At 37.9% G+C, this 24,125-nt stretch overlaps 5 protein-coding genes across 8 annotated transcripts in view; 3 read left to right on the plus strand and 2 right to left on the minus strand.

Annotated features, from left to right (window-relative positions):
* Positions 1-44: 44 nt before the first annotated feature.
* On the plus strand, positions 45-934 carry LOC143365928 (U11/U12 small nuclear ribonucleoprotein 25 kDa protein). Its single transcript, XM_076806532.1, has 2 exons — positions 45-487; positions 596-934. Exons 1-2 carry the CDS (start codon positions 191-193, stop codon positions 848-850), a joined length of 552 nt encoding a protein of 183 aa, XP_076662647.1. The 5' UTR covers positions 45-190; the 3' UTR covers positions 851-934.
* On the minus strand, positions 888-2,139 carry LOC143379030 (distal membrane arm assembly component 2). The gene has a single exon (XM_076831324.1). It carries the CDS (start codon positions 1,818-1,820, stop codon positions 963-965), a length of 858 nt encoding a protein of 285 aa, XP_076687439.1. The 5' UTR covers positions 1,821-2,139; the 3' UTR covers positions 888-962.
* Positions 2,140-3,885: 1,746 nt separating this feature from the next.
* On the plus strand, positions 3,886-5,858 carry LOC143378634 (uncharacterized). Its single transcript, XM_076830500.1, has 3 exons — positions 3,886-3,917; positions 4,029-4,364; positions 4,461-5,858. Exons 2-3 carry the CDS (start codon positions 4,223-4,225, stop codon positions 5,468-5,470), a joined length of 1,152 nt encoding a protein of 383 aa, XP_076686615.1. The 5' UTR covers positions 3,886-3,917; positions 4,029-4,222; the 3' UTR covers positions 5,471-5,858.
* A 410-nt stretch (positions 5,859-6,268) lies between these two features.
* Dlc90f (dynein light chain 90F) lies at positions 6,269-7,510 on the plus strand. The gene is made up of 4 exons (XM_076806533.1): positions 6,269-6,373; positions 6,544-6,606; positions 6,842-7,007; positions 7,071-7,510. The coding sequence occupies exons 2-4, from the start codon at positions 6,583-6,585 to the stop codon at positions 7,217-7,219; spliced, it is 339 nt and encodes a 112-aa protein (XP_076662648.1). The 5' UTR covers positions 6,269-6,373; positions 6,544-6,582; the 3' UTR covers positions 7,220-7,510.
* Positions 7,485-24,125, minus strand: part of LOC143379018 (uncharacterized) — a 32,755-nt gene continuing 16,114 nt past the window's right edge. For 3 of the 4 annotated variants that reach the window (XM_076831290.1, XM_076831293.1, XM_076831292.1), the window contains 11 exons: positions 23,340-23,399; positions 20,357-20,704; positions 18,745-19,039; positions 14,159-14,300; positions 12,849-13,042; positions 11,160-11,805; positions 10,287-10,447; positions 10,068-10,223; positions 9,792-9,921; positions 8,785-9,623; positions 7,485-8,014 (listed from right to left, as the gene is read on the minus strand). In XM_076831290.1, coding sequence (XP_076687405.1) covers positions 7,880-8,014; positions 8,785-9,623; positions 9,792-9,921; positions 10,068-10,223; positions 10,287-10,447; positions 11,160-11,805; positions 12,849-13,042; positions 14,159-14,300; positions 18,745-19,039; positions 20,357-20,704; positions 23,340-23,399 — 3,106 coding nt within the window. In that variant the 3' untranslated portion in view covers positions 7,485-7,879. The remainder of the gene's footprint in view (positions 8,015-8,784; positions 9,624-9,791; positions 9,922-10,067; positions 10,224-10,286; positions 10,448-11,159; positions 11,806-12,848; positions 13,043-14,158; positions 14,301-18,744; positions 19,040-20,356; positions 20,705-23,339; positions 23,400-24,125) is intronic. The other variant, XM_076831291.1, reaches the window with a different exon arrangement.

The following is a 24,125-nucleotide window of genomic DNA, read 5'->3' on the forward strand; positions in this document are numbered from 1 at the left end:
TGCGTCGATGTAGAGCAGAAGACGGCTGAATGCTTATAGCGACGATTATACGTGCGATCACGCGTGTATACGTACACGCGGGCATGCAAACGTGTGTCGTGGTTGCAAGAAACACTATACCCCAATATTATTGTTATTATTTAATATTTTCCGCTTCTCCGCAGCGATTCTATAACAGTACGGTAACGCTATGGTCGAAATGCAGAGTACCGTTAAAGGTGCCAAATCAGAGAACGAAGGAGAAAACGAAGCTAAAGGTTCGTTGGAAAAAGAAGAAATAGTAAATAAGAGCGCGGAACTCGATCACGAGGAACTAATGAAATTAACAAAAGAAGCAATTGACAATATAATTGAAAGCGACCCGCTTCTATCCGGCCTACCGACCGACGTCACGGTCGAAGAGCTTAAAGCTCAAACCGCTGTTGCACAAGGACAGGCGATAACTGTGTACTTAAATCGCGGGGATCTACCGAAACTTGGAATTGTGGTGACGCCCTTTTAAACAACTTTCATCATTATTTATTCTCAGTTCGCAAAAAATTTTTATCTTCGTAAATAGCAATAAAAACTCTGTATTACAATTCTTACAACTTAGGTACCTCCTCATAACACCACAGTCTTGGATCTCAAGAAAGCTGTCAAGCGTCATACAAACTTATCTTTGAAGAGGGAGAAAGTGAAGAAGAAGATAAGTTGGAAGCACGTTTGGAGGAAGTATTACTTGAGCTTCGAGAATGTAAAGTTGACGGACGACAATGAAAATATTAAAGCGTATGGAATCTCGAACAAGGCAGAACTGCATTACGTGAAACGACGCAGGGAAAAGAATAAAATGACGAGGAACAGTTAGTTGCTAGAAAGAGAGACTCGATGTGTAAATATTGTACTTTTATAATGTATAATACCTTATATTTCATTAAATATGCTACAGCGTTGAGAATTGTGTTTATTACCTATGTACATCATTCGTTTGGCAAAAGTTTCTTTTCTGGCTCTCGAATTTCGCACTGTAAAAACGGATTCACGTCTTCCAATAAAAAACAAGTCAACTCCAATGCTACCGAATTGCTGTAATTTGTTATAATTAATTTTTTCAGATTTGGCATTCTATATAGGGCCTCCAGTCCCCTTTCCGTTATGTTCATACATTCCGATATGTCGAAATACTCTAACGTTGGAAACTCTGATGATAATTTATCCAATGCCCAATCGTCGATCGTTGTGCAACCTCTAAGGCTAAGCCACTTTATATGATAAAGGTTTAATAAGTTAGTGAGATTGTCGTACTCTATAGGGTGCCCTTTTAAATCTACCGCTTCCAGAGTAAATCGTGGATCGTAAGTTGTTGCCAATGCGGGCATATTCTTCCCTTTAGTCTTAGTCCATTCTAGCCATTCATCGGTGCCTTTAAATTTTACTCTACCACCGGATCTTAAGACGAACTGAGCCGTAGCCAAATCGGGGCCCAAATTCACATAGTTCTTGTAATTCTCTCTCTGAATAAACTTTCTGTATTCTCGTTTTTTGTGCTGCCACCATTCCTTTAGATTTAATGTAAAAAAGTTATGCACTTCAGGTGCCTCTTTTGAGGGAAAGATCAGGTTATTTTTACGGAATAGTCTTTTAACAGGGTATTTCTCCTCGTGTTCGCGTTTCACGTCGAAAAGACTTTGTCGTTTACGTAAATCTTGCACTAAAGTCGTGGTGACGTTGTTGTTGTTGTAGTACGGTCGTGCAATGTTCACGTGTAATTTATTTCGAAGTATTGTGCATTCTGAGATTTGTTTGGGTACGATGCGAGTGGTACACTGACGCAACATTTTTGTGGAAAATTATTTAGTATTACTTCTCACATTAATGCGGCTTTATTATATAAATCTTCCAATACTTTTGCGCTAATTTTATTCCCTCTCATGGGAGATTCACGTCGATATACTCTTTTGGAATCTGTTAACCGGGATGCTGTCATTAGGCAGTGTTTTTTGGATCGGTTGAGGATGAAGTATATATAAAACTAATTCAAAGTTCATTACAAGGAACGGCTCCAATAATTTTCAAAATTGTTTGATAACAATTTAGCAGAAGAGTATCGTACACGTGACATGTTTCTAATGGCATGTATATAGTATACCCATGGACATAGAAATATAGGGACCATAGGGACGGAGAAATAGTTGCGACTTTAGGCGAGGGGAGTGATACGTATTTGAAGGGGGGGAGCACCTGCATCTGCCTGGATTTGATTGGTTGCATTCTACGCATGCTCCGTACCGCTAATTATGAAAAAGTGCTTGCTAGAGATTAGTACATACAGACGTCTAATTGTAAGTATATACTAACGAAGTGATTGTTCACGAATATAAATTGTAAAAATAATGAAAATTGAAGAGAAATATGCATCTATAATTATTAAAATATATGAGGTGAATACGCACTGCATATCACACTACGAGAAACGCTTTAAATATGGCTGCCACTATCCCTGCTTGCGACCTTAGAGCATATAGACATGGAGGTTTCATTGATGAGAGCTCGAAACTGTTGCCAACATCACGCAAGAGAGAAAGACATGTGCGAGCGAGAGAAAGACATATCGTTGTTTATCACAGACGCTCGCACGATGTCATTCTCTCTCGCACGATATCGGCGCATGCGCATTACGGTCGATTAGGACTCTATACTTCTCTCTCTCGTACCAGTTCGCGCATGTTTTTCTCTCTCGCGTGATGTTGGTGACAGTTTCGAGGACAGGAAACATAAGGCAATGAGACTTCGAGGTCTCCATGGATCCATGTATATATGCTCTAAGCTTGCGACGCGACTAACGTTCATCATTACACATCACTGCGTTTGTGCGAAGCAACAGCCAATAGAAAGAAGGCGTATGTTACCTCATCACTTCTCCCGCAGCTATTCCTCCGTCACTATATTCCTATGTCCATGGTTGATTACTAGTGTCATCTGCGGGAAGGCAATGTTTTTAGGATGACCTATAAAGCGCCGCCGCGATGGTCGGCCTCACTCGCACTTACGGGTGTCCTACTCCCAACTAGGGTCGGGTGGAAATCCCGTATGGTATGACACATTTAGCGGTGGGGGAATGCCACACATGTGCGCGATGACGCCGCGACGTCGACCAATCAACGCCAAGGTGGGAAACGAAACGGCGCCACCGTCAAGCCAAGTCAAGCAGGGATCGGCGGGCTTAAGCTACGCTGATGGAGGGAGAAACACCTACAGGAGCGGTGGTAATGGTGCGTGAACTGCGCTAGCGCTAAGCCAGCCAAGTAGGATGAACGCGACCGACACAACGGCCAACCAGCGTCACCGGGAAATATGTTGTCGACGCTGGTTGGCTGCGGCGTCACTCGCTTGGCGCTGACGTTGGTTCGTCTCCAATCGTGACGTCTCACGCGCGTGCTACCGTTCCTGTAGGTGTTTCCCCCTCCATCAGCGTAGCTTAAGCCCGCCGATCCCTGAAGCCAAGTAACACCACGCCGCCATGCTTTCGAATTCGTACAGTACTTTTGTAGATGCTACGTGATATGTTTGTGAATTGTGCCGCTTTTCGAGTTGTACAGTGTTTTATTAAAGTTCCAATATGAGCAAAGAATCAGGTAAGACAAATATTTAATACTTTTGCATTAGTATAATTTTAGAAATAAGCATTTCTTGAAAAATTAAAGTACCTTTTTGCACAAGGAAATGCTAAACATTATGTTCATTACTTTCTTCTTTTAATTTTTATTCTTTTCAATTCTTTTAGTATTGATGCGCCGGGGTGTTTCTTCTTTGACCATTCCGGTTTCTGATATTAGAAATGTACTAATAATGGATATTTTATACAGGTATTGGCATCACTATTGCTGGACCCAGCGATGTAGCTATTAGAAGCTTAGATACAGAGACTGATTCAAGTAAGATATATCTTTAATTTAACTTTCTCTTTTACTTTCTTTTTTCAATGATTACTTTATTCAAATTGTTTTTTAATAGTTTATGAATAATGATTAGTATTTTATGAATAGGCAGGGATGTTACATTCATCTGCTCCCCTGCAAAGAAAGTGAAGAGGCAACAAACATTTCGCGAAGCTTGGCTAAAGGACCCACAGTTTCAATTGTGGCTTCAAGAAACTGAGGATCCGCTCCAAGCGAAGTGTACGGTTTGCGTCAAATTTTTAACAGCGACCAGCACTGTATTAAAAAATCACGCCAAAACTATGACACATAGCACGAATATGCAACGGAAAGCAGGAGCATCATTTTCTGTACCTAGTGATGCAGCTACTACAGGCATTGATACCAGTGTTGCTGGACCTAGCAGTGCGGTTATTATAAGCTCAGATGCAGAGAATGATTCAAGTAAGATATATCTTTAATTTAACTTTTTTTCATTGATTATTTTATTGAAATTGGTTTTCAATATCGTATGAATAATAATTAGTATTTTATGAGTAGGCAGTGATAACACCTTCGCCGTCCCCGCTGAAAAAAAAGTAAGGAGGCAACAAGCATTCCGCGAAGCTTGGCTGCAGGAACCAGAATTTAAATTGTGGCTTGAACGAGTTGAGGACAACCCATACAAGGGAAGGTGCAGAGTTTGCTCGAAATGTATTACAGCAAGCAAAACGGACCTAAACAATCATGCAAACAGCAATGCGCATATCACGAACATACGACATAGGGAAGGACCACTGACGAGTACAGGTGAAAGGAGTTTTACAGACCAAGTAAAGTTGGCAGAAATCACAGTATGCATGGATGCAGTAGAGCATAACAGATCATTTGAATCATACAGCCATTTTATTGAAACGCTAAAGAAAGCATTGCCAAACCCAGATATACTCCAACACATATCTTTAAACAAAAATAAAATGAGAGATATTGTGAAGAATGTTATAAATAAGTCCACTATTGCAGAAAGCACAGAAAGATTACAGGGCAAATTCTTTTCCGATATACATAAAACAGATATGGATAATGAAGAGAATCTATTGGCACTGGAAACAATTTATCCAGGATCGAACTGCTTAAACACGCCAAGTGAAATTGAAAACAATAACGGCGAAGGAGATCGTGAAAAGATTACAAAATTTGATCTATCCGCCTTCCAAAATATCGTAAAACGAATGCCGTTCGATAAAATATTATTAGATTCACTAGATTTTTTAAATCCGGCTATAGCTTTAGACCTTAATAGACATCGGAAGGATCATTTAGACAGTATTTTAAAGAAATTTGAATCTAAAAAATTTAACGAAGCGGCTGTAAAAGATGAGTGGCGTTCATTAGCATGTTTTTCGGCAGACGAGGATAAAGAAAAATTACGAGCACTCGGTATTGCTGAATTCTGGCACCACATTAGCAGCCTTCAAAATGTTTCAGATGGTTCCTATGTATTCAAAAATATATCACAACTAGCACAGTTGTGCTTGTCGTTGCCTCAATCAAACGCTGACGTGGAATGATATTTTTCCCTTGTACTAATAATAAAAACTAAAGATCGAAATAGATTGAAGCCATACATGGTAGCTGCACTAATCAAAATTAAATTAGATTTAAAAAATAAAAATGCAAACTGCGTCAAATACCAAATAACAGAGGATGCTAAATTTATTTAATAATGACATGTATAATAGTGACGCAATACCAAAGAACCTCAATGGAATTTTATTGCCAGAGGAGCTGGATGAGCGTGACAGTGAGAGCGGGATTAGCAATAACCCAGATAGCACACAGGCATCTAAGTAAAAATGTATATATTATAGTTGTTAATATGTACATATCTATGTTCCTGTTTATATGTACATTATATTATACTTCAACTATATAATATTAAGTGTTATATTTTATGTATATATTTTGTAATATAATTTATGTATATTTTGTAAAGACTACATAAAGAAATATGTTTATACGTACCATTCATTATAACATTGCTTGAATTTAGCATAATTAGTGCATAAATGATATTTCCATAATTATTTTGTGTTCTTTTACATCTCATCAATATTACATCGACGTGCGTTACGAAAAGTAGCACGTTTCAATTTTCTTACGAAGAACAGCACGTTTGTCTCCGTTGTTACGAAAACTATCACGTTTCGGTTTTCGCTGCGAAAACTAGAAGGGGTAACGCTTAGTTTCCCACCTTGGCGTTGATTGGTCGACATCGCGCGCATGCGTGGCGTTCCCCCCACCGCTAAATATGTCATGCCATTACGAGATTTCCGCCCGACCCTGCTCCCAACTCAACTGAACCTAACCATTCTGTCAGAGGCACGGATGTAATGTGTTGAGTTACGTGTTAAGTGTGAGAAATATGGTGTAATTTTATGGTGCCGATATTTTGATGTGGAAGAATACGTAAGGTACATATTAGAAATTCGTAGGACGCGCGTTTACAAGTTATATCGTTTTTTACTCGTAACAATGCACTATCGGCGAAAATGATATACCCTATCACTGAATATTAACGATGTCAGTCTATCAATTGCATTTCGATTGAAGGGATTAATCATTTTTGGGTTTGTGTGGACAGGTAATTCGTCGACGTGGGATTTATTGAAAATTTGCCAAAATGATGGAAGATATGCAGGAAGAGGTTAGTGCTTACCATTTATTTGGACAGGGTTTGTTTACCATATTTGAACTGTCAATATACAGAAAATACCTGATCTGTATTACAGAATTAATTTCGTCTATTTACTCGTCAAGCATCGTTTCAGTTTATTAAAAAATATTACTGTTCGTTACTGAATTGTTTCATCATTTATGTTTAGTTGAGAAATCAATACCCTGACTGTAACATAACCTACGTTTCATTCCATTATATTTAGACCCAATTCGTGGTCGACGACGTGAGCAAAATCATTAAGGAAGCGATCGAAGTGTCTATTGGTGGGAATGCTTATCAACATAATAAAGTAAATCAATGGACATCGAATGTTGTCGAAGGATGCTTGGGGAACCTTACGAAGTTACAAAAACCCTATAAATATATAGGTGAGTTTTTTTTAATAGTCTCTTAATAATATTTTATTCAACATCGTTAAATATTTCTTCCAGTCACTTGTACCATTATGCAAAAGAATGGTGCTGGACTACACACCGCGAGCTCTTGTTTTTGGGACAACGCTACCGACGGTAGTTGCACAGTACGTTGGGAAAATAAAACAATGTATTGTATTGTTTCTGTGTTCGGTCTAGCGATTTAATTGTTATTAGTATTTTAAAAACTTCTGATAAGAATCAAACCAGAATATTAAAATTCTATTTAATATCCCATACAAATTCTATCGATTATGGTGAGGGAAGTACTAAATCCCTTTTGTGAAATAGTTCTTTCCTTTCGACGAGTTGTATTTTTTTTTATAAATCAAATACATTGCATTTGGGACACTAATTACTGTATCTACTAATTAGGATGTTTCATTTAACGTATGTATGAATGTATGTATGTAAATTTATTCTAATTACAAATTAATATTAAAAAACGTTTATTTTTATTATACTGTATTTTTCATATAAACGGCATTACTTGTTATTTACATTTCAGTTTTCCACGAAAATGTTACTGTGTTTCAAATCATAGAGGTATTCTACAACAATCGATCATATATTTTACATAAAATAAAACTACCACGGCCGTGCACTAATTGACATACAAAATGTAAGTCAAATTGCAAAATAAATTAATATTTTTGGAAATCGAACGTAAAATATTTGCGGCCGTTTATCATTCCATACTGATTGATTACAATCGTACTGGAGCTCGGTAACTAATGTAATATCCCTTGTATCTTTTAATAGTAAAATTCAATAAATTACTGGTAGTATCTGAATAATTAAAACTATAAGTATTATTCCATAGTCTCTTATAGTTCCGATATGTCGGGCAAGAAATCCTCGTCAATAGATAAATCTTCATCTAACAAAACCATATTAACGTTTAAATCATCGCCGAATTCGTCGTCTATGTATAAGTCCTCAACGGTGCTGTCTGGTACATCCTGCAACAGTATTATTATAGATACAACGAAAAGCTTCAGCACTTTTTCAAAATGTATAAATTAATCATAATATATTATCAGTTAAAATAATTTATAAATATGTATAGACAGAAATTTTTTCCAATTAAGCTGGGAATACGCTGGGAGCTACGTTTCTGCGCTATGCCTTGCTATGTTTCCGAAAAATCGCTCGCGAGGCAATCTCGTGCTACGTCGAGCTAACCCGGCAAAAGTTTAGCACCGAAACGTAGCTTTTGGTGGAAAATGATGTATTGAAGCTGTTTTTTTTCAAAAACATAGAACAGCATGGCACCAGTGGCGGATTTAAGAAATAAGGCCCAGCTGGCAAACGTTCTGAGGGGCCCATTTTTGGGGAAAATGACGAGGTACTTTACTAAAAACGGGCCAAGTGTAGTAGTACGAAAAAGAATGTAGTGTTTGAATACCTATACCTAATCATAATTTTTTTTGGTCATCGGGCCCTGCAGGGGCCTTCTGTACAGGAGCTTAGGCGGCAACTGCTCATTAGCCGCCCTGTTAAATCCGCCACTGCATAGCACAGCTTAGATTAGCTTTTGGTGGAAACGGTTCCATAAGAATGTACTGAAACTAATTTTTTAGAACGTAGCATAGCATGGCTTAGCTTCCAGGTGAATTCCCAGCTTTAAGCATTTTTCCTTAATATTAAACCTCTTTTTTTAATTTTCATAAAAAGGACTGCAATATACCTCACTAACGTAAGAGTAGCCTACAGGAAATAGTATTCTTACCCCTCTGCGTATAGGTAATTTCCCTAAAGCCGAGTTGTTAATTCCCCTTAACTGGCTCAATGCCGCTGGTAAAGAACGTCGCCTTGGCAAAGCACTTTGATGACACGATTTGCAATCCTTCGGTTTCGAAGGGTCATTTAGAAACATTAGATTAAAGTTTGATATCGTACGTTTCTTTTCCACTTCTGTAGTTTGCGCCGTGGCCTGGGCGTCACTTTTGTCGGCCGCGGTGTTAGCATTTTGTACATTTCTAGACGAATTCTCCTGTTCTTCAACGGTGGCCTTTTTATTGCTAAACGATTCGGCCGTCTTAACTGATTTTGTGTCGTTATACGAAATATTCAGTTCGCTCGACACTTCAGCAATGGACTCGCAAACGAAATTCCTGGTGAACGTATCGTACGAAGTTGTGGGGTTTTCGTAACTAGCTGCGCTAACGGTGTCGTTACTTTCGCGCACTCTTTGGGTGTCGTTGCTGCATATCGTAGTGTCGATATCATTCTCGTTGAATCGAAACGTTTCGTTCCTTGTTGTCGACCTCTCGATACTCTTGATTTCCTCGCTTTCGTTAGTCCGCAAATCGTACAAGTCTTCGAACATGGACTTAGAAGCGTGACTATCATTCATGGTAACTTCGAAATTAGTGTAAGTCTTGAATGTGGGGGAAAGGCAGGATTCGTCGGAGCTTGGTGTGATGGGGCGTACAATTTTCGTCGCTCGATCCAAGGCGTCTTTCAAGACTTGCAAAGGTTTGCTCTGCGGGCTGTTGGCTGCCGTCGAATCACTTGCATTTCCAAAGACTTGCGTTACCCCTTCTTTGCTGATTTCCGTTTCTGGAGCTAATTGTTTTTTTTTTTTAGGAATTTATTATTAGACAATAGTTACGGAGTCGTAGAAAAGTGCAGACCATATCTTAAGAATTATAATTCAATTATAGAATTAGCATATTAAAAAATGATTCTTTTAAAACAGTTAAATAATACTCTGAATTTGTCTTAATCTGTTACCTTTCGGCTTTTTAGTAACAATGTACGTATGATCGCTTTTGAGGGAGTTCGTTTCTGTCGTTTGATCTTTGCTAAAAGTGGCAGTAGAAACGGTATCGTTATCGTCAGTATGCTGTGTAAAATAATGTGCCTGTAATGGGAGAATTTATAATCTCAATTATTACTTCCCTTCTATTATTTATCTACTTATAATTATACACAAATGTATGCTACATATTATTTATCAATAGTATTAATACTGCGAGTCAATAATTTATTAGAGAGACAAGTTCTTACAGTTTCGTTGTCAAACGATTTCCTCATTTTGGACAGACAAATTAATTTTTCCTTTCTCCATAAAGAGGTCTCGAAAAAACTTTGAGGGTCGGAGTTTAATACTCGTGATTGCATTATCGCGCCTTTAATGCTCTCGGGCGTGTGTGCATAAGATATCTATGATAAGAAAAGAAGACATGGAACTTGACGTTGTTTATAAAAAAAATAATCCAATCATACCTTACAACGTTGTTGAAGCGACGATTTCATACAAGATGGATCATACTGCCCAGGGGATTTACTATACTTTGGTTCCAAGCTAGTTTTGTGACTAGCTGGCTTATGTGGCTCGTAGTCTTTGCTCTTTGCCTGGGTGAGTATTTTGCTTTTCGTTTTTCGACCTAATATGATACGCACATTAAAAAAAAGAAACGTCACGCTAATTAAGATGTTCAACGGGAGATGTTCTTTTACTTTAGTTTTATCATATACAAGGTGACCCACTAAGGTATTACTATCTTAAATCTGAATGCTTCCGAAACTGTGGGAGCCAGAGAAAAAATTTAGTTAGTGAGACTTCTAAGGTATACAAAAAGACTTCCGCGTCGATTTCTTTAGAAAATTTATCACCCCTTCGAAGTATGCGTCACCAAAAGGAATGTTACGAGAATGAAGGAAAAATAGTGTAAAAAAATATGAGTCTTATAATTTAGAATAATGGCGAGAACAATTACTGGATGACCCTGAATTGTATCGCAGATCAACAATAAAAAATAAATAAAAATGATCAAATACAGAATATACAAAGCGGCGGCCATACATTTGCGCGTCCTAAAAATTAAAATTTTGAACTGCTATTATTTGAATCACTGCTAAGCGATAGTTTACTAAAGATGAACTTAACTCCAAAATGAATACTCTATAAATACTATAATCTAAATATATACCCACTATAAATTAAATCACCTTGCAATATCAGTCTACACAAAAACTTATCGGATATCCTTAAATCTAGTTGAAAATGAAATGATAGAGTTTGGCTATTTTTGCTCAGTTTGCAAATTTTCACACGTAAATATATGCCCGCCAATTATACGTCACTATGTTACATACTAATGTCTGCAGACTCGGGTGACGAGTCACTTCCGTAAAAGAAGTGTTCCCTTCTATTCGCCAGCACTTTCTTCAGCTGCTTCAAATTGGTCCTCGCGTCCTTGTAGGAATCATCGTCGGTGGAGTCCAACAACGGGGAGGAATACACCGAGTTGGACCTGGACTCTACCTCCTGCGGCGCTCTGACTTTCTTATAAGTGCTGTTCCATGGTTGCAGGGTTTCCTCTGAATTACCTTCCTCCGTTCGGTGGGTATCCGATACTTCTACGTTACAATTCGGATAGTGACTTTTCTTATAATTGTTCTGTATGTTGCAGAGCACGTTCGTGTTTTTCTGCACGTCGTCTTTGTTACCGCGCTTCACGTCCTCAGCAAAGAAGTTGATCTGCTCGATATGAGCGGCGGTTTTCAAATTCCCACTTTGCTTGGGCCCCAGCTTCTTCGGATTCAGATACTGCCTCGTCGGGGACTCGGGAGTTTTCGCGGAGTACAGTTGCTTGGCCGAGGCGCTTTTGCTCAGCCTGGAACCCTTACTTTTGGGCAACCCCATGGGGGACTTCACAGGCAAAATGTAAGTGCTACCGGTCCCGTTGTTGTTGTTCGCGTACTGATCGATATATACAGGCTCCTCGTCTTCGTACTGCATCTGGATAGATCGTGTTAGAGCTAGTACAGTGCGTTTTAAATGTAAACGCAGATAAAGTTTCGCGAAAACATCGGCGCTATAAAACTGTTGTAAGATTCTTTACGGGGGGCAGGTATCATTCAAAAATTAAAAAAAGAGCTATTGAGTATAATCATTGTGATGCAATTTCGAGCACCGAGTCAGTGGCGGATTTAAGGAAAAAGGCCCAAGTGGCAAACGTTCCGAGGGGCCCATTTTTTGGGGAAAATGAAGAGGGAGTTTAATAAGGGGGTAGGTATACCCGTTTGACAGTGTCAAAAAACGGATTTACTTTTTACAGATTTTCATAGATTGATGTTTTAGGAATATTATAAATCAAGCCCGATGTAAACATTTGGAAGATTGACGAAGTTATAGGCATTTGAGTGGATCAACCCAGGTAAAATAGACTTTTCTGTTAGAAAAATCTAACTTTATCTTTGATCTCACCATTTCTTCTTCATAATTTTCAAAATCGGCGCCGTAGATCGATAGCTATTACATATTTTATAAAAAAATGTACTGTTTCTTATTTCAGACACGACATACAGCTTTCTGCAGGGTCGCCGTGTAGCCGTCTAAAATCGAGAGTTTCGGATATGTATCCATAACTTCAGAAAAACAATAGCTTTTTAACTGAAATTTTTTTAAGTAGTTCATAATACTATGTAAACATAATACAAAAATGGAAAATCTTCATCAAGCCGTTGACTTGTCAAAAAAAATCCACAAAATGTACACATTTTCCGAGCGTTCGAACGGGTATACCCCCTTAAATCGGACTAAGTGTAGTAGTACAGAAAAAGAGTATAGTGTTTGGATGAAATCATAATTTTTTTTTGAAGATGGGCCCTGGCGGCAGCCGCCCGTTAAATCCGCCACTGTACAGAGTGATAATTTGATAATTAGATTAATCTGATGAAACCTTTCGCTTCCATAGATATGTAATTATTTCACTGGACTAACGAGTTCGTCATTTTGTTAATTTAGTCTTAGTTTCTGCCGAGAGAGAGAGAGAGACAAACCTCCAGTCTTTGAAGGAATCGTCGCATTCTGTTCATGTCCAGTGTCCTTTTATCAATATCGAGTTGCAGTCCAGCCTCTAGTAAGTTGTTAAGCAAAGGCGGGAAGTCGTACAAATCCATCATGACACCACGTTTCCAGTGTACGTACTGTCTCTCCACGTCTGTTTTGGTGTATCCGCTCCATGGTACGTGCACTGTTCATCGATCAGAAATCATTTTTACGCGACATTCGCGCGATTCTATGGATTCGTGTGCGCTAGTTATCGCATCGTACTGACATTGCCGTACAGTGGTGTGCAGAGCAATTTGCCTACAATTTGCACTATCGCATCTTTTACGCAACTAGACTTACAAGCAGAGGCAGATAAGCCTACAGGAATATTGTAATAAGTATCAGAAGCCTCCTGGGCACCCATTTTATCAAAGAAATTACTTCGAACGTTAAAATTTTTAAATCTCTGAATCGATTCCAGTGGCATTGTTTCCAAGGTGCAGTCTTTTGTTCGCAGAAATTAAAGAGCATTAGCTAGTACTTTTATTAATAATAATAGTCAAATCTATTAAGTGAAACTTTAGGCTTCCTTCATTTGAAGAATTTCTGTTTGTAGCTTGTAACGTGTGTAAAAGTGTAAAGATTAAACACAGTATAAAATAAAATAAAATACAGCAAGTAATGGAAAGTAACAGGGAATATAATAAAAATATAGTAAACGTAAGTTACTTTGGAATATAATAGAATAAAGTGAACTAAATAAAGATTTCTCAGATTTTAGACCTTTCCTCTTCGTCCCCTCCAAGCTGTGTGCTTTTTGGGTAAGAAAGATGTAAATATGGTGTGTCTAAAATTATGCAATACCTGCAACAATAGATGATAATATCCACACAAAATTTTCAGCAACTAACGTATAAATAATCATTGAAAAAAATGGTAACCATAAATCCCATATTTTTAGCAACAGCCTTAAAGATTTATGAAATCGGTTATGGAATTCTGTTTAACACGTGTACAGACTAGCAACCAGAAAAATCTGCCTTCCTCCGAATCAATCTAAATCTCAGCGAATGCAAGTCCGTTTCCTTTATCGGTTCTAAACCTGTTCCATTCGTTTTTTTTTTATAATACCGAGATCCTGGCGCAGTTTCTAGTTTACAAATTAATCTCGCAATAGTTCAGGTTCAGATGAAGAAATCGGATTCCTCGAATACTTCAATGCCTTGTTCGGGATCTTTAAGCGGATTTCAGGCGCCGGGGAGAAATTTTGGAGCACGCATATCTGAGGATCGACGAACGAATCGAATTCAACACTTACTTGTACACATTTCCCAAATCAACATGGCAAGCCCGTACACATCGCTCTCTTTTCTTGGTTCGTGACTGTGAAAAAGCTCTGGCGCTTGCCAACGGAAAATCTCGGTTCGCAAGCGTTCCTGGAATTCCCTGTCTGGCTTTGGCTGTAGCGAAGTTACGAAATAAAAGGTCGTCAGAAATGAAGGTAAATAAAAATGCACAGTGACTGATAGATTTGTTCGCGTGCAGGCCTGGCTCGCCCCTACAGGCAAAATTAGCCGGCTGCCCAGGGCGTAAAGCTGGCAAGGGGCGAAATGGTCTTTTCATTGTTGGCATTTTTTTTTAAATAAAGTTTAAAATAAAATACTCTGAATTTTTATTTCGTAGCTTACGACGTTCGTAGTATTTTATTTTAAACTTTAAGATCATCAAGAAGCTCGAATAAATGCATTATAAATAAAGGGCGCGATTTGGCAAGTTCGCCTAGGGCGCAAAAAAGGCTCGAGCCGGGCCTGTTCACGTGGTTTAGAATAATAGCTATATAATTGTAGAAATTACGACTCTGTAAAGGGTATAAGGTTTAAGGGCTATAAAGCAGTGGTGAGGTTTGTACAGTTTGTAGGAGGATTTAAAAGAGGGGAGTTGGGGAAAAAAGAATTTATGGGAGATCATCGGTGGCCAGCCACCCAATAGTAAGGCTTTAATTCTATCTGGGTTGTTATACTTCGATATAAATCATTATCCCTATCCCTTTAATTAAGGGAATATTAAAGATATTCTGTATTAAAAAGTTTTCTTATTCATTATGTTTCATATTATTTACTCTTATCTGTAATAATAAGAGGAACGAGGCACTTCCACATTGTTTAAAAAGGAAAAGAGAAAGTATTTCTCAGAAAGAGTATAATTGCCACCTTTGATTGATTAATGCAGTAATAGATCTGATAGAGTTACACTAGCAGATCATTTTTCGATGCTCGCATTATCTTAAGTAAGCCGCACTCTTATTGTTAGTGAACAAATCTGAGAGCCACTGTGGAATAAAGTAGGTGTACTGAATAAAGAAAGCAATAAAAGATAAACAAACAGACATACGAATTTAGAGGAAAGTAAGAAAGTGTTGTAAACCTATGCATTCATATTTTCAGAGAATCTTTCAAGATCAGATTAAATTATATCGCCACTGGATTGGGGAGTTGAATATTAGGCGAAGTTAAAACAGTATGTTCAGGATGTTACTGCCTATTGCAGCACTAATCGCGTCTGTGAAAAAAAGAGTCGTGAGAACTGAGTGTGAAAGCCCATAGAAGATCGTGTAAACTTCACAGAATTCACTCTCGATCATTCTCGCGCACGCTAGACAAATTATTTCTCACCATTCGTTAATTGAAGCCTCCTTTATGCCTCGTGCGTGTTAGCTCGGAAAACTACAGTGGTGACTTTTTGTCTATATGAATATGCATTGCTCAAAGTACTTAGGAGTCAACGTCTCTGAATGAGCCGAGCAAATAAGCATGTATCAAGGACGATAAAAATGCTATGTACCAGACAGATTTTGGCATTATTCGAATAAAAGATTACTCGTTATTCTCGAATAACTTCAGTTTATTCGCAATTCTTATTCGAGATCATTCAATTAAAGATTCATTCGAATAATGCCCAACTCTGCGCGCGCATGTTTCTATGAACTTCATTGCGATAAGACATTCAAAGAAATAAATTTAGTGATCAATGTAATTCCCAATTTTTTAAGAATAGTACTTCTACAAAACACCCAAAGTCTTTTGAAGTGACTTGATATGCGACATGGCAATATTTTCACTTTCTTTGCGAGCCTCCACCACATTGTCCAAGCGTATCTCAAAGAATCTATTTGCAACGTAATAAACGCCGCAAAAACTGTGCGAATATGACGTAAGACAGATTGCTGACAATAGAATTGGGAGAAGTTGCATGTTTGGAAAAGAGATGGTTAAATACAAAGAACAATCGGCGTGCTTTCGAGCTGACATATCTGCCCGAAAATAATGCGGACGACAGACTTGGGCGGTCCATTGTCCACGATTCACGTGGATATTCACGCTTCAGTCGGTGAATGTAATTAAGACCGTCACGGCACAGCGAATTCATTCAAAAATGAACATTTTGTGAGAAACAACGCTGACAATTTCCTGCTGCGAGGTACCGTTGGGTGCGCCAACGGAGGAACGGATATGACGTTATATCCACTCGATTTCAGCTACCCGTGTACCTACCTGCGTACGTACAAATTGCTCAAAATCATTAGAGTATCTTATATTTTGAAGGCGAACTAAACATCTGCTTTGATATAATAAAAAAAATCCTCCTTCTTTAATATCGCAGAATTTTTACTAAATTTCAAAATGTTGACGACTTCTTTGATTACAGTAAACAGGGTATATGTATAAGTGCAGGAAGAAAAGTTTCCTTTTCTATGAATCAAGATTCTAGGAATTAGGCCAGTCTGTGGCTATTTTCTAAACTCGCACAGTGGAAATTGGTAAATAGTAGAAATATTTTATCATCGTTCAGGAAGGAGCTATTTTCTTATGACCACATCCTTTTTACAAGGTGCGCCAACTTGCTTGCAAAAATGCAAGTTTATAAGACTTAATAATCGCTATGACGAGGCTATATTCGCGAGGCTCGTGAAAGTTGGCCTAGATCATGCATAGTAATAGTAATTTATTGGCATTCGTTTACGAACGTCTGCGTCAATGAGTTTCCAAGTACGCCTGAAAAAGGTGTATCTTTGCCACGCATATTAGTTAACGGTCTAACAGTGTAAAACGCATGGTCTGAATAATTGCTTCCACAATAATTAATAAATAATAAGAAGCATCGACATAAAAAAATATTTTCTGCAAGTTTAAAGATGCCTCCTTATATCCCAAAAGAGTTTAATCCAATATGACCAACAGTTTTTTCAAAAAAAATTCTTAAACATCAGTAACTTTTGGGGTTGTTGGACGAGAATCCCCCGTTAATTCCACTTGGCGTACGACCGGTGCCTACAGTCTTTCTCGCGCTTTAATCAATTTGTTCATTGAATTCGAAAGGGTGTAACGCAACAGTTCACTCGTACACTGGTAGATATGGGATCAATGACTTATCAATAATTACGGGAATGTGATATTGCTCTCGCAAACGAAAGTGTATGTACGAAGTCAACATCCTATTGGCGGATGTATTTTATTAGAGTAAACTGAACTGCTTAGTGCCGCGGAAGAGAATCTCGATTGGAAAAGAATCAGAGGATTGACGAGAGAGATCGATCGATCGACGATTTTTCTTTAACATATCGCTTATATCATTACCGTCACGAGAACTGACGTTTTGACACTAAGCATCCAGGGGTTGTACTTATTGTTAGCGAATGATGATGTAACGACATCGTCTCCTCCGCAAAATTAGCTATTTCATTTTGTAACGAATGTTACTGAGTTAGGTAATCAATAAATTATGCTTTTAATTAATTTAAAAGCTTTTTTTCTTTCTAGGAATATGTTGCAGTTTGTACATTTCAGTGGCTGAAGTTTGATAATTTTTTTTTTCTTCAATTCTACACTTAACAGCTGAAGGCTGGTACGATTAGGAGAGTGATTAAATAATCAATGAAGATTAACTTCAATAACATTAGTTTTTCTTTAACAACTTCGCGGCTGGTATTCTCAAATGATGTTGGTGACCGTTTTAATTTATAATTAAAGCCACTATTTACCAAGGCATACCATGCACATACATTAGAGTATCCCATAAGTAATCCGATTTTCCTAAGGACTGTGCAATAAAGCAATAAAATGGCCACGATGTACACGTATCCATTTCTCGCTTAAATTGCTACGGAGAATGAGAAACAGCTGTTCTATAGTGTGCTGTTTAACAGGCTGTATAAGTTGAATGTAAACACCGCAGACAATGGATTGGTCCTGGTAAAATACGAGTACCGTACAGCCCATATCAAGGCTACAACCGCAGAAATTTTACTCTGCCCCATGGAATATAGAAGTTATTACCTATTATGAACTGTGTTAAGGTCGTTCAAGCGCTAGGCTTGTGGCACGGATAATTGGAACACGCTATTTCCGAGGAGAATTGTTCCAGAGATTTGTAAGTTAATTGCCCGGTTAAACAAGTACTCGAGACCTACAAATTACTTTCTTGTCACAGAATTATTCTTATCAAGTTTCGAATCCCAAGGCATGTTCTAAATAGGAGACAGATCAACTTTAAAACGTCCAATTGCGAGACTCCCTAAATACGAGACAGTTCACAGCTCTCTGGAATGCATTATTTCAAAACTAACATCGGGACGACGCATCCTCAAATATACACAACTTAAAACCTCAGGAAGCAGGAGAGGAAAGTACTATTCAAGCCTCCCACGCTCTCCCTTATCTCGGTTTCTTAACACTTCAGGTCTCAAGTGTCGTCAGAACCCTCTGTGAACTGAGAAGATCGTTCAAACTGTTAAGAATCGTCCACATTTCTCTCACTGCGACTACTTGTGTGTGTCCCAATGATATCGCGTTACTTATGGGATGACCGAATAATAGATGAAAGGAGAATGTGAATTTATTTACTTACATTATCGATGTTCATGGCCAGCTCCCATCCACCGAGTTTCACGATACCGTTAGAAGCCAGATAGACGCAATGCGAGCTGATGGCAGTGTGCACGTACCCGCGCATGTGAGAATGCCTTAAGGCATCTGACAGTCTTCCCCCGCATTTCGCGATACCCTGTATAGGTATTCGTTCGCCCTGGTCGTGTATGTAGTGGTAGAGGGTGCAATCGACGGACTCTAAGATAGACACTAATCCATGATCGTCCGTGTGCGTTGTGGCCATCAACAGTAATACATTCGGATGTCGAATTTCCCTGACGAATAAGAGAACGAAACCGTAATGAACAAATAAAAAAAAAGAAAAATAAAGAAGACCGGTAGGTATTGGTTTTGTATTGCAACTGACATTATCGAAAAAGGAAAGTAGGATTATTTAATATTTAATTACATCGCTTGATGTTACAAGACAGTTTTAGTTTCGCTAAATGGTGAAGATTCCATAGTATATATTTTTAATTATTCCTCAGAATATCTTGATATATAAAGCAGAAAGCTTCTAAGTATATGTTTGTGTGTTTGTCTGTCGCCTAAATACTTTAGAACAATAAACTCTGGGATCGCGAAATGTGCCTCAGCTCATTATGCCTGACTAATCCAGATGAATGTGACCATTTTCATAAAAAAAAAAATAAAAATTTATTGTTTTTATAAAATCAGAATCTAAATTTCCGGCGAAGCCGAATAGTAAAGCTGGTTAAAAATATATGGAACTACTTGGCAATCCTGTATACTAATTATCAAGCTTACAGTCACTAAAACATGTAAAAACATAATGAATCTATTTTATGTATCATAATCACACATAATAACCTCACCTTATGAAACCTCTGTAATAAGTAATAATAAGCATTCTACCAGTCAAGTCTCCAATTTCTCTAATTTTAAAATACTATTACTTAAATATGCTAATTATTATTAAATATATAATCAAAGGACAAAAAACAACATTAATATTAATCAGTGCTGATACAATAAAATATGCAAAATAATTCTTTTTACCAAGATTCCGAAGCCGAAAATTCAAAAAATTCTGAAACTGTGAATATATAGGGGATTTTCTCGTGATTACAATGCAATTTTTGTTTGCTGCCCAAATTGACTCTAAGGGGGTGTAATTGGCCCCTGAAAATCCGGTTATTTTCCGATTTTGAGTTATTACCCGTAAACTGTAAAATATTTTTCTTACCAAATAATAGATCTAATTAAAAGAACTAACTTTTGTCTTGAAACTTTTCTTCTATCTCTTACAGTTCGCGAGTTATGACACAAACTCGGGAAATAGCCGAATTTTCAGGGGTTAATTTCACCCCCTTCGAGTGAATTTGGGCAGCAAACAAAGAGTGCGTTGTAATCAGGAGGAAATCCCCTACATATTCACAAAGTTTCAGAATTTTTTGAATTTTCGGCTTCGAAATCTTCCCTTGGTAGTCAACAATCGCGCAAGAAAGAGTACTTTCCGAATACTAATATTAAATGAGGTGGGAGTGATTACACGCTAAATATTCCAGTGACGCAATAAATATTTTCTGTACTGTACGTACAGCATACATTCTTCGATACCAAATACTTACGAAAGCACATCCAAATCAGCTTTCACGACGTCCTTGCAGTCTGGGTGTGTGTGCCTCTTCAGAGAGACTCTGGTGTTTTGCCATTCGGCAAAGATCAGCTCGACGTACCGATCCTCCGTGCCAGCTACCCATCCTATTTCGAAGATCTCTGAGGCTGGTATGTGCGGCACACCGGGCAAGATCGGCTTCGATTCTTGCGATTTCCGTTCGTTGTCGCGTTTACTGTTATTGGTTTTGGCCAAGAGATCAGCCCTCGATTTATCTGGACTACACGGCGCGTCTGTCTCCGTGTCCTCGGGGAACCGTCTGCGATCTATGAACGCCTGCAGAGCGTTCCTGTAAGATTCGCTGTAAACAGAGGTTGATGAGGATTTATGGGTAGGGTTCGAATCGATTCGTCAAAAATGTGAAAAATATTTTATGGGTTGTGGGATCTATACGCGGCACTATTTATAATTGTTCTGTGTACGGGGTGATGCTGATCTATATGTATAGAAAATAGGTCGAAAATGAGGGATAGATTGTTTCTCTTCGTGGTTTTGTTGTCGAAAGAAACGATATTTGTCACAAACGCGCATTTGAGTCTTTACTTAAAATAGATGTAGGTGTGCAGGTTAATACGCATATTACGATCACTTAAAATATTATCTTGAACTTATTTTTGGTACGAAGTTATTGTTTCACAATTGGTTTAAGATAATATTATGAGTGATCGTGAAGCATAGATCACCCTGTAGATTATTTCTGCTCATGTTTCTATTTATAAACATTGCCAACATAATTGGTTGTAAGAATTATTTGCATCTTTCGACCGCGTGGAGTAAAAGTTTGTTCTACTCGCTTTAATGATATTTTACGTTAAAAGTAATCATACGACCTTCGCAAGTTAAATATACAATAACCTGCTCGATATAGCATTCGAAGTATTTAATAAACACCACGTCCTCGATTACGAAAAAATCGGAAAATATATTTGTATAAACTAGCTCTAATTTGTACAATATTGTGGAGAATGTTACAAATGCTTCTTTATATTTTAAAAAATCAATCCATAGAACAATCTGGTGCATGCAAGTCTTCTTTGTTTTATTTGTCACCTTTATAAGAAATTAGAAAATATTAATGACAACTTCGTTTGCATGCTACTGTTCATATGGAAGGAAAAGCTAAGTAATTATTAATCGAAACTACAATTTTCGACGAGTTTTACGAATACTTAACTATCTTCGAAACATTCGAAACTATTTAAAAATAACGATAATGGTCAACGAATCTGTTGATTGAGAAACACTGTCTTTCATTTATCAAAGTAACGTACTTTGCACAATATTAACCGTACTTTAAATCTGTCAAATTTTCTAACCATCTGCCGGTACTTTTAACCTCTCTAACGCGTTACGCGTCAACTTCACGCGCGTATCATCTCTACGATCGATGAAAAACATTCCAATCAATATGAAAGAAACTAGTCACGACACTTGCCCATATTCCAAAGTTGAGAGCCACGTTACAGCTACAATAAATTTGAAACAAGAAACACAAAAATCCACGAATGACAAAACACAAACCAGTCGATATTTACGCGAGACACTATAACAACATATCACTAAAACGCAACAGGTTTGCCTCTCGTGCGTCAGATGGAAATTTTGGAAGTGCAAATCAGGGACGACAGAATATTCTAAATAGAAGAACAAAACGCGATACGTTCTCATCCAGGAGAAACACAGCGAATGGTGTCAGTTCAAATTATTCTTTATGATGCAGCCGGCAAAATAGGTTAAGACGTTTATCGCTTTTAGGGAAATTTAACGCCTTACGTGACAGTTCGTCCTCTATTTTGTCTCGATCCTTGTCGCTTTTTCACGCTGTCTGTCATTTTCGAAACGGGCAGAGTCGACATTCACTTCAATTCGAAAAGTTATCCTCCAGCCATTCGTACGGCAGTAATACCGTTGGCAATGCATATAATAAGATCGATTATCGATTACGCATCGAGTAAAAGATTGGGGAAGATGCATGCGATTGGTCACTGCCAAATTACTCGTAATGTGATTGGTTACGCCGTGGATTATAATTGGGTAATGTGCCAGAATATTCATTCCGTTAGCCCCGTTATGCATTTGCGACCAGTCGCCGGCAACTTGGTCGGCAACAGACCAAAAACCATTGTTGTTCGTCGCGACCAAGTGCGTATGAACTCATATATTTCCGTGTACCTCGTGGTCGCTGGCAATTTGTCGCGAGTGCATAACGGGGCTTAGGCTCATTTGTTTCGAAATTCTTGAAATGTACAGTAATCAATTATGAAACAGTAACGTCCAAGTTATTTTGACTGGCTTTTTTGTAAAATTCGAAACAACGGCATCGATATATTCGAACCAGCAACTCTCATCCAATGCGTGAGGAATTTCATGGCCATCGATTGAACCCCATTGTCTGTTAGCAGTTTTCCGCGTAAGTACGGTGGTAATGATCCTACTTTTTTTAACCGACTTCAAAAAGAAAGAGACGATCACTCGGAATCGTGTGAATGTGTGTCAATATATATATACTCTCATGTTTTTTAAGTCGGCGTCTCATCATTTGCACTGTGTAAATCTGATGTCGACTTAAAAAATATGAGACTCGTAGATTAAATAAGGGAAAAAATTATTTTTTACTTTTTAGTGCATTTTTATTATTTTGAAGTCGGTTTTAATTTTTTTGTTTTGGTAGTAGTGAGCTTGCAATGATTATGATGGATCGGAATCAGACCTAACATGGAACTTTTCAGTGGAAAAATTGCAGGCGCCATTGAAACTCCGTGCAACATGTGGTAATAAGGTGGCCTTTATTTATACGTGTCGAAATTTTTTTTTATATTTCTTTGCTCTCACCCTCTAGAACAAATTTCTCAAAAATGGTAGGTCCTATCGAAATTTTGTTGAAATAAGTATTTCGAATAACGTGGGCGAAAATTTTCATAGAACATTATACTTACTTGTTTAGACCACATTGCTTCTGCGCTATGTTCCACCCGTTCCGTTCTCTTTGTATATCTCTGCAAGAAAGATAATTATATTCTCGTTACGTGTGTTCGCATATCAAGTTTAACATGGAAAAATCGAGGAATTATGAATATGTACGTATATACGACGACAAGCTTTCGCGTAGCGTTTCGTGCAATTACGATGATCACTTTCTTTTGCAAACAGTAATTACGGTGAATTCTTAAATATTCTATAAAAGTGGAATTTTCTTCTATATTCGATCTCGTAACTTACTTTAATTGCCTATTTCGCGTTTCCGTGCGTCGGGGCATAATGTTTCGCTTCAAAAAACGAGTGAGAAAGTAATTGTCGCGATACGTGTCGTTATTGCAATATGTATTCTATCTCAGGCTTCCGCGCAAGGGCGTCCGGAGACTTTTTTCTAGGGAGGGGGGCAACTTTGGGATGATGGTAAAGAAAAATATACCCCTCTTGCTTTATTAACCTATTTTATACTGCCAATTTAATTAATAATTTAAAACCGACATTTAAAAATATTCCCTTCTTTCGTACAAACTGAATAAAGATCAGTTTTGAAAAATAAGCGATTTTTTCTCAAAAGCCAGGGGGGCAACTGCCTCTTTTATATGCCCTTTTAATATTTTGATTAACGCACTTTTTGGCTTCAAATTTCAGACTTTTTAATTTTTCTGGTCTATCCGCATGGAAGTAGGGGAGACTGACGACGGTCAGGAAGCATCGCACTTCCATCGTGTAAAATGGTAAGCATTACTTTA

This window comes from Andrena cerasifolii, chromosome 2 (genome assembly GCF_050908995.1).
Source record: "Andrena cerasifolii isolate SP2316 chromosome 2, iyAndCera1_principal, whole genome shotgun sequence".
NCBI lineage: Eukaryota > Metazoa > Arthropoda > Insecta > Hymenoptera > Andrenidae > Andrena > Andrena cerasifolii.

Bases quoted from the DNA above. Each gene is read 5' to 3' on its own strand.
- LOC143365928 (XM_076806532.1), top strand. From the start codon at position 191: ATGGTCGAAATGCAGAGTACCGTTAAAGGTGCCAAATCAGAGAACGAA. The intron at 488-595 runs GTGACGCCCTTT...CTTACAACTTAG, and splicing joins TACCGAAACTTGGAATTGTG to GTACCTCCTCATAACACCAC.
- LOC143379030 (XM_076831324.1), bottom strand. From the start codon at position 1,820: ATGTTGCGTCAGTGTACCACTCGCATCGTACCCAAACAAATCTCAGAA.
- LOC143378634 (XM_076830500.1), top strand. From the start codon at position 4,223: ATGACACATAGCACGAATATGCAACGGAAAGCAGGAGCATCATTTTCT. The intron at 4,365-4,460 runs GTAAGATATATC...TTTTATGAGTAG, and splicing joins AGATGCAGAGAATGATTCAA to GCAGTGATAACACCTTCGCC.
- Dlc90f (XM_076806533.1), top strand. From the start codon at position 6,583: ATGATGGAAGATATGCAGGAAGAG. The intron at 6,607-6,841 runs GTTAGTGCTTAC...CATTATATTTAG, and splicing joins TGGAAGATATGCAGGAAGAG to ACCCAATTCGTGGTCGACGA. The intron at 7,008-7,070 runs GTGAGTTTTTTT...TATTTCTTCCAG, and splicing joins AAAACCCTATAAATATATAG to TCACTTGTACCATTATGCAA.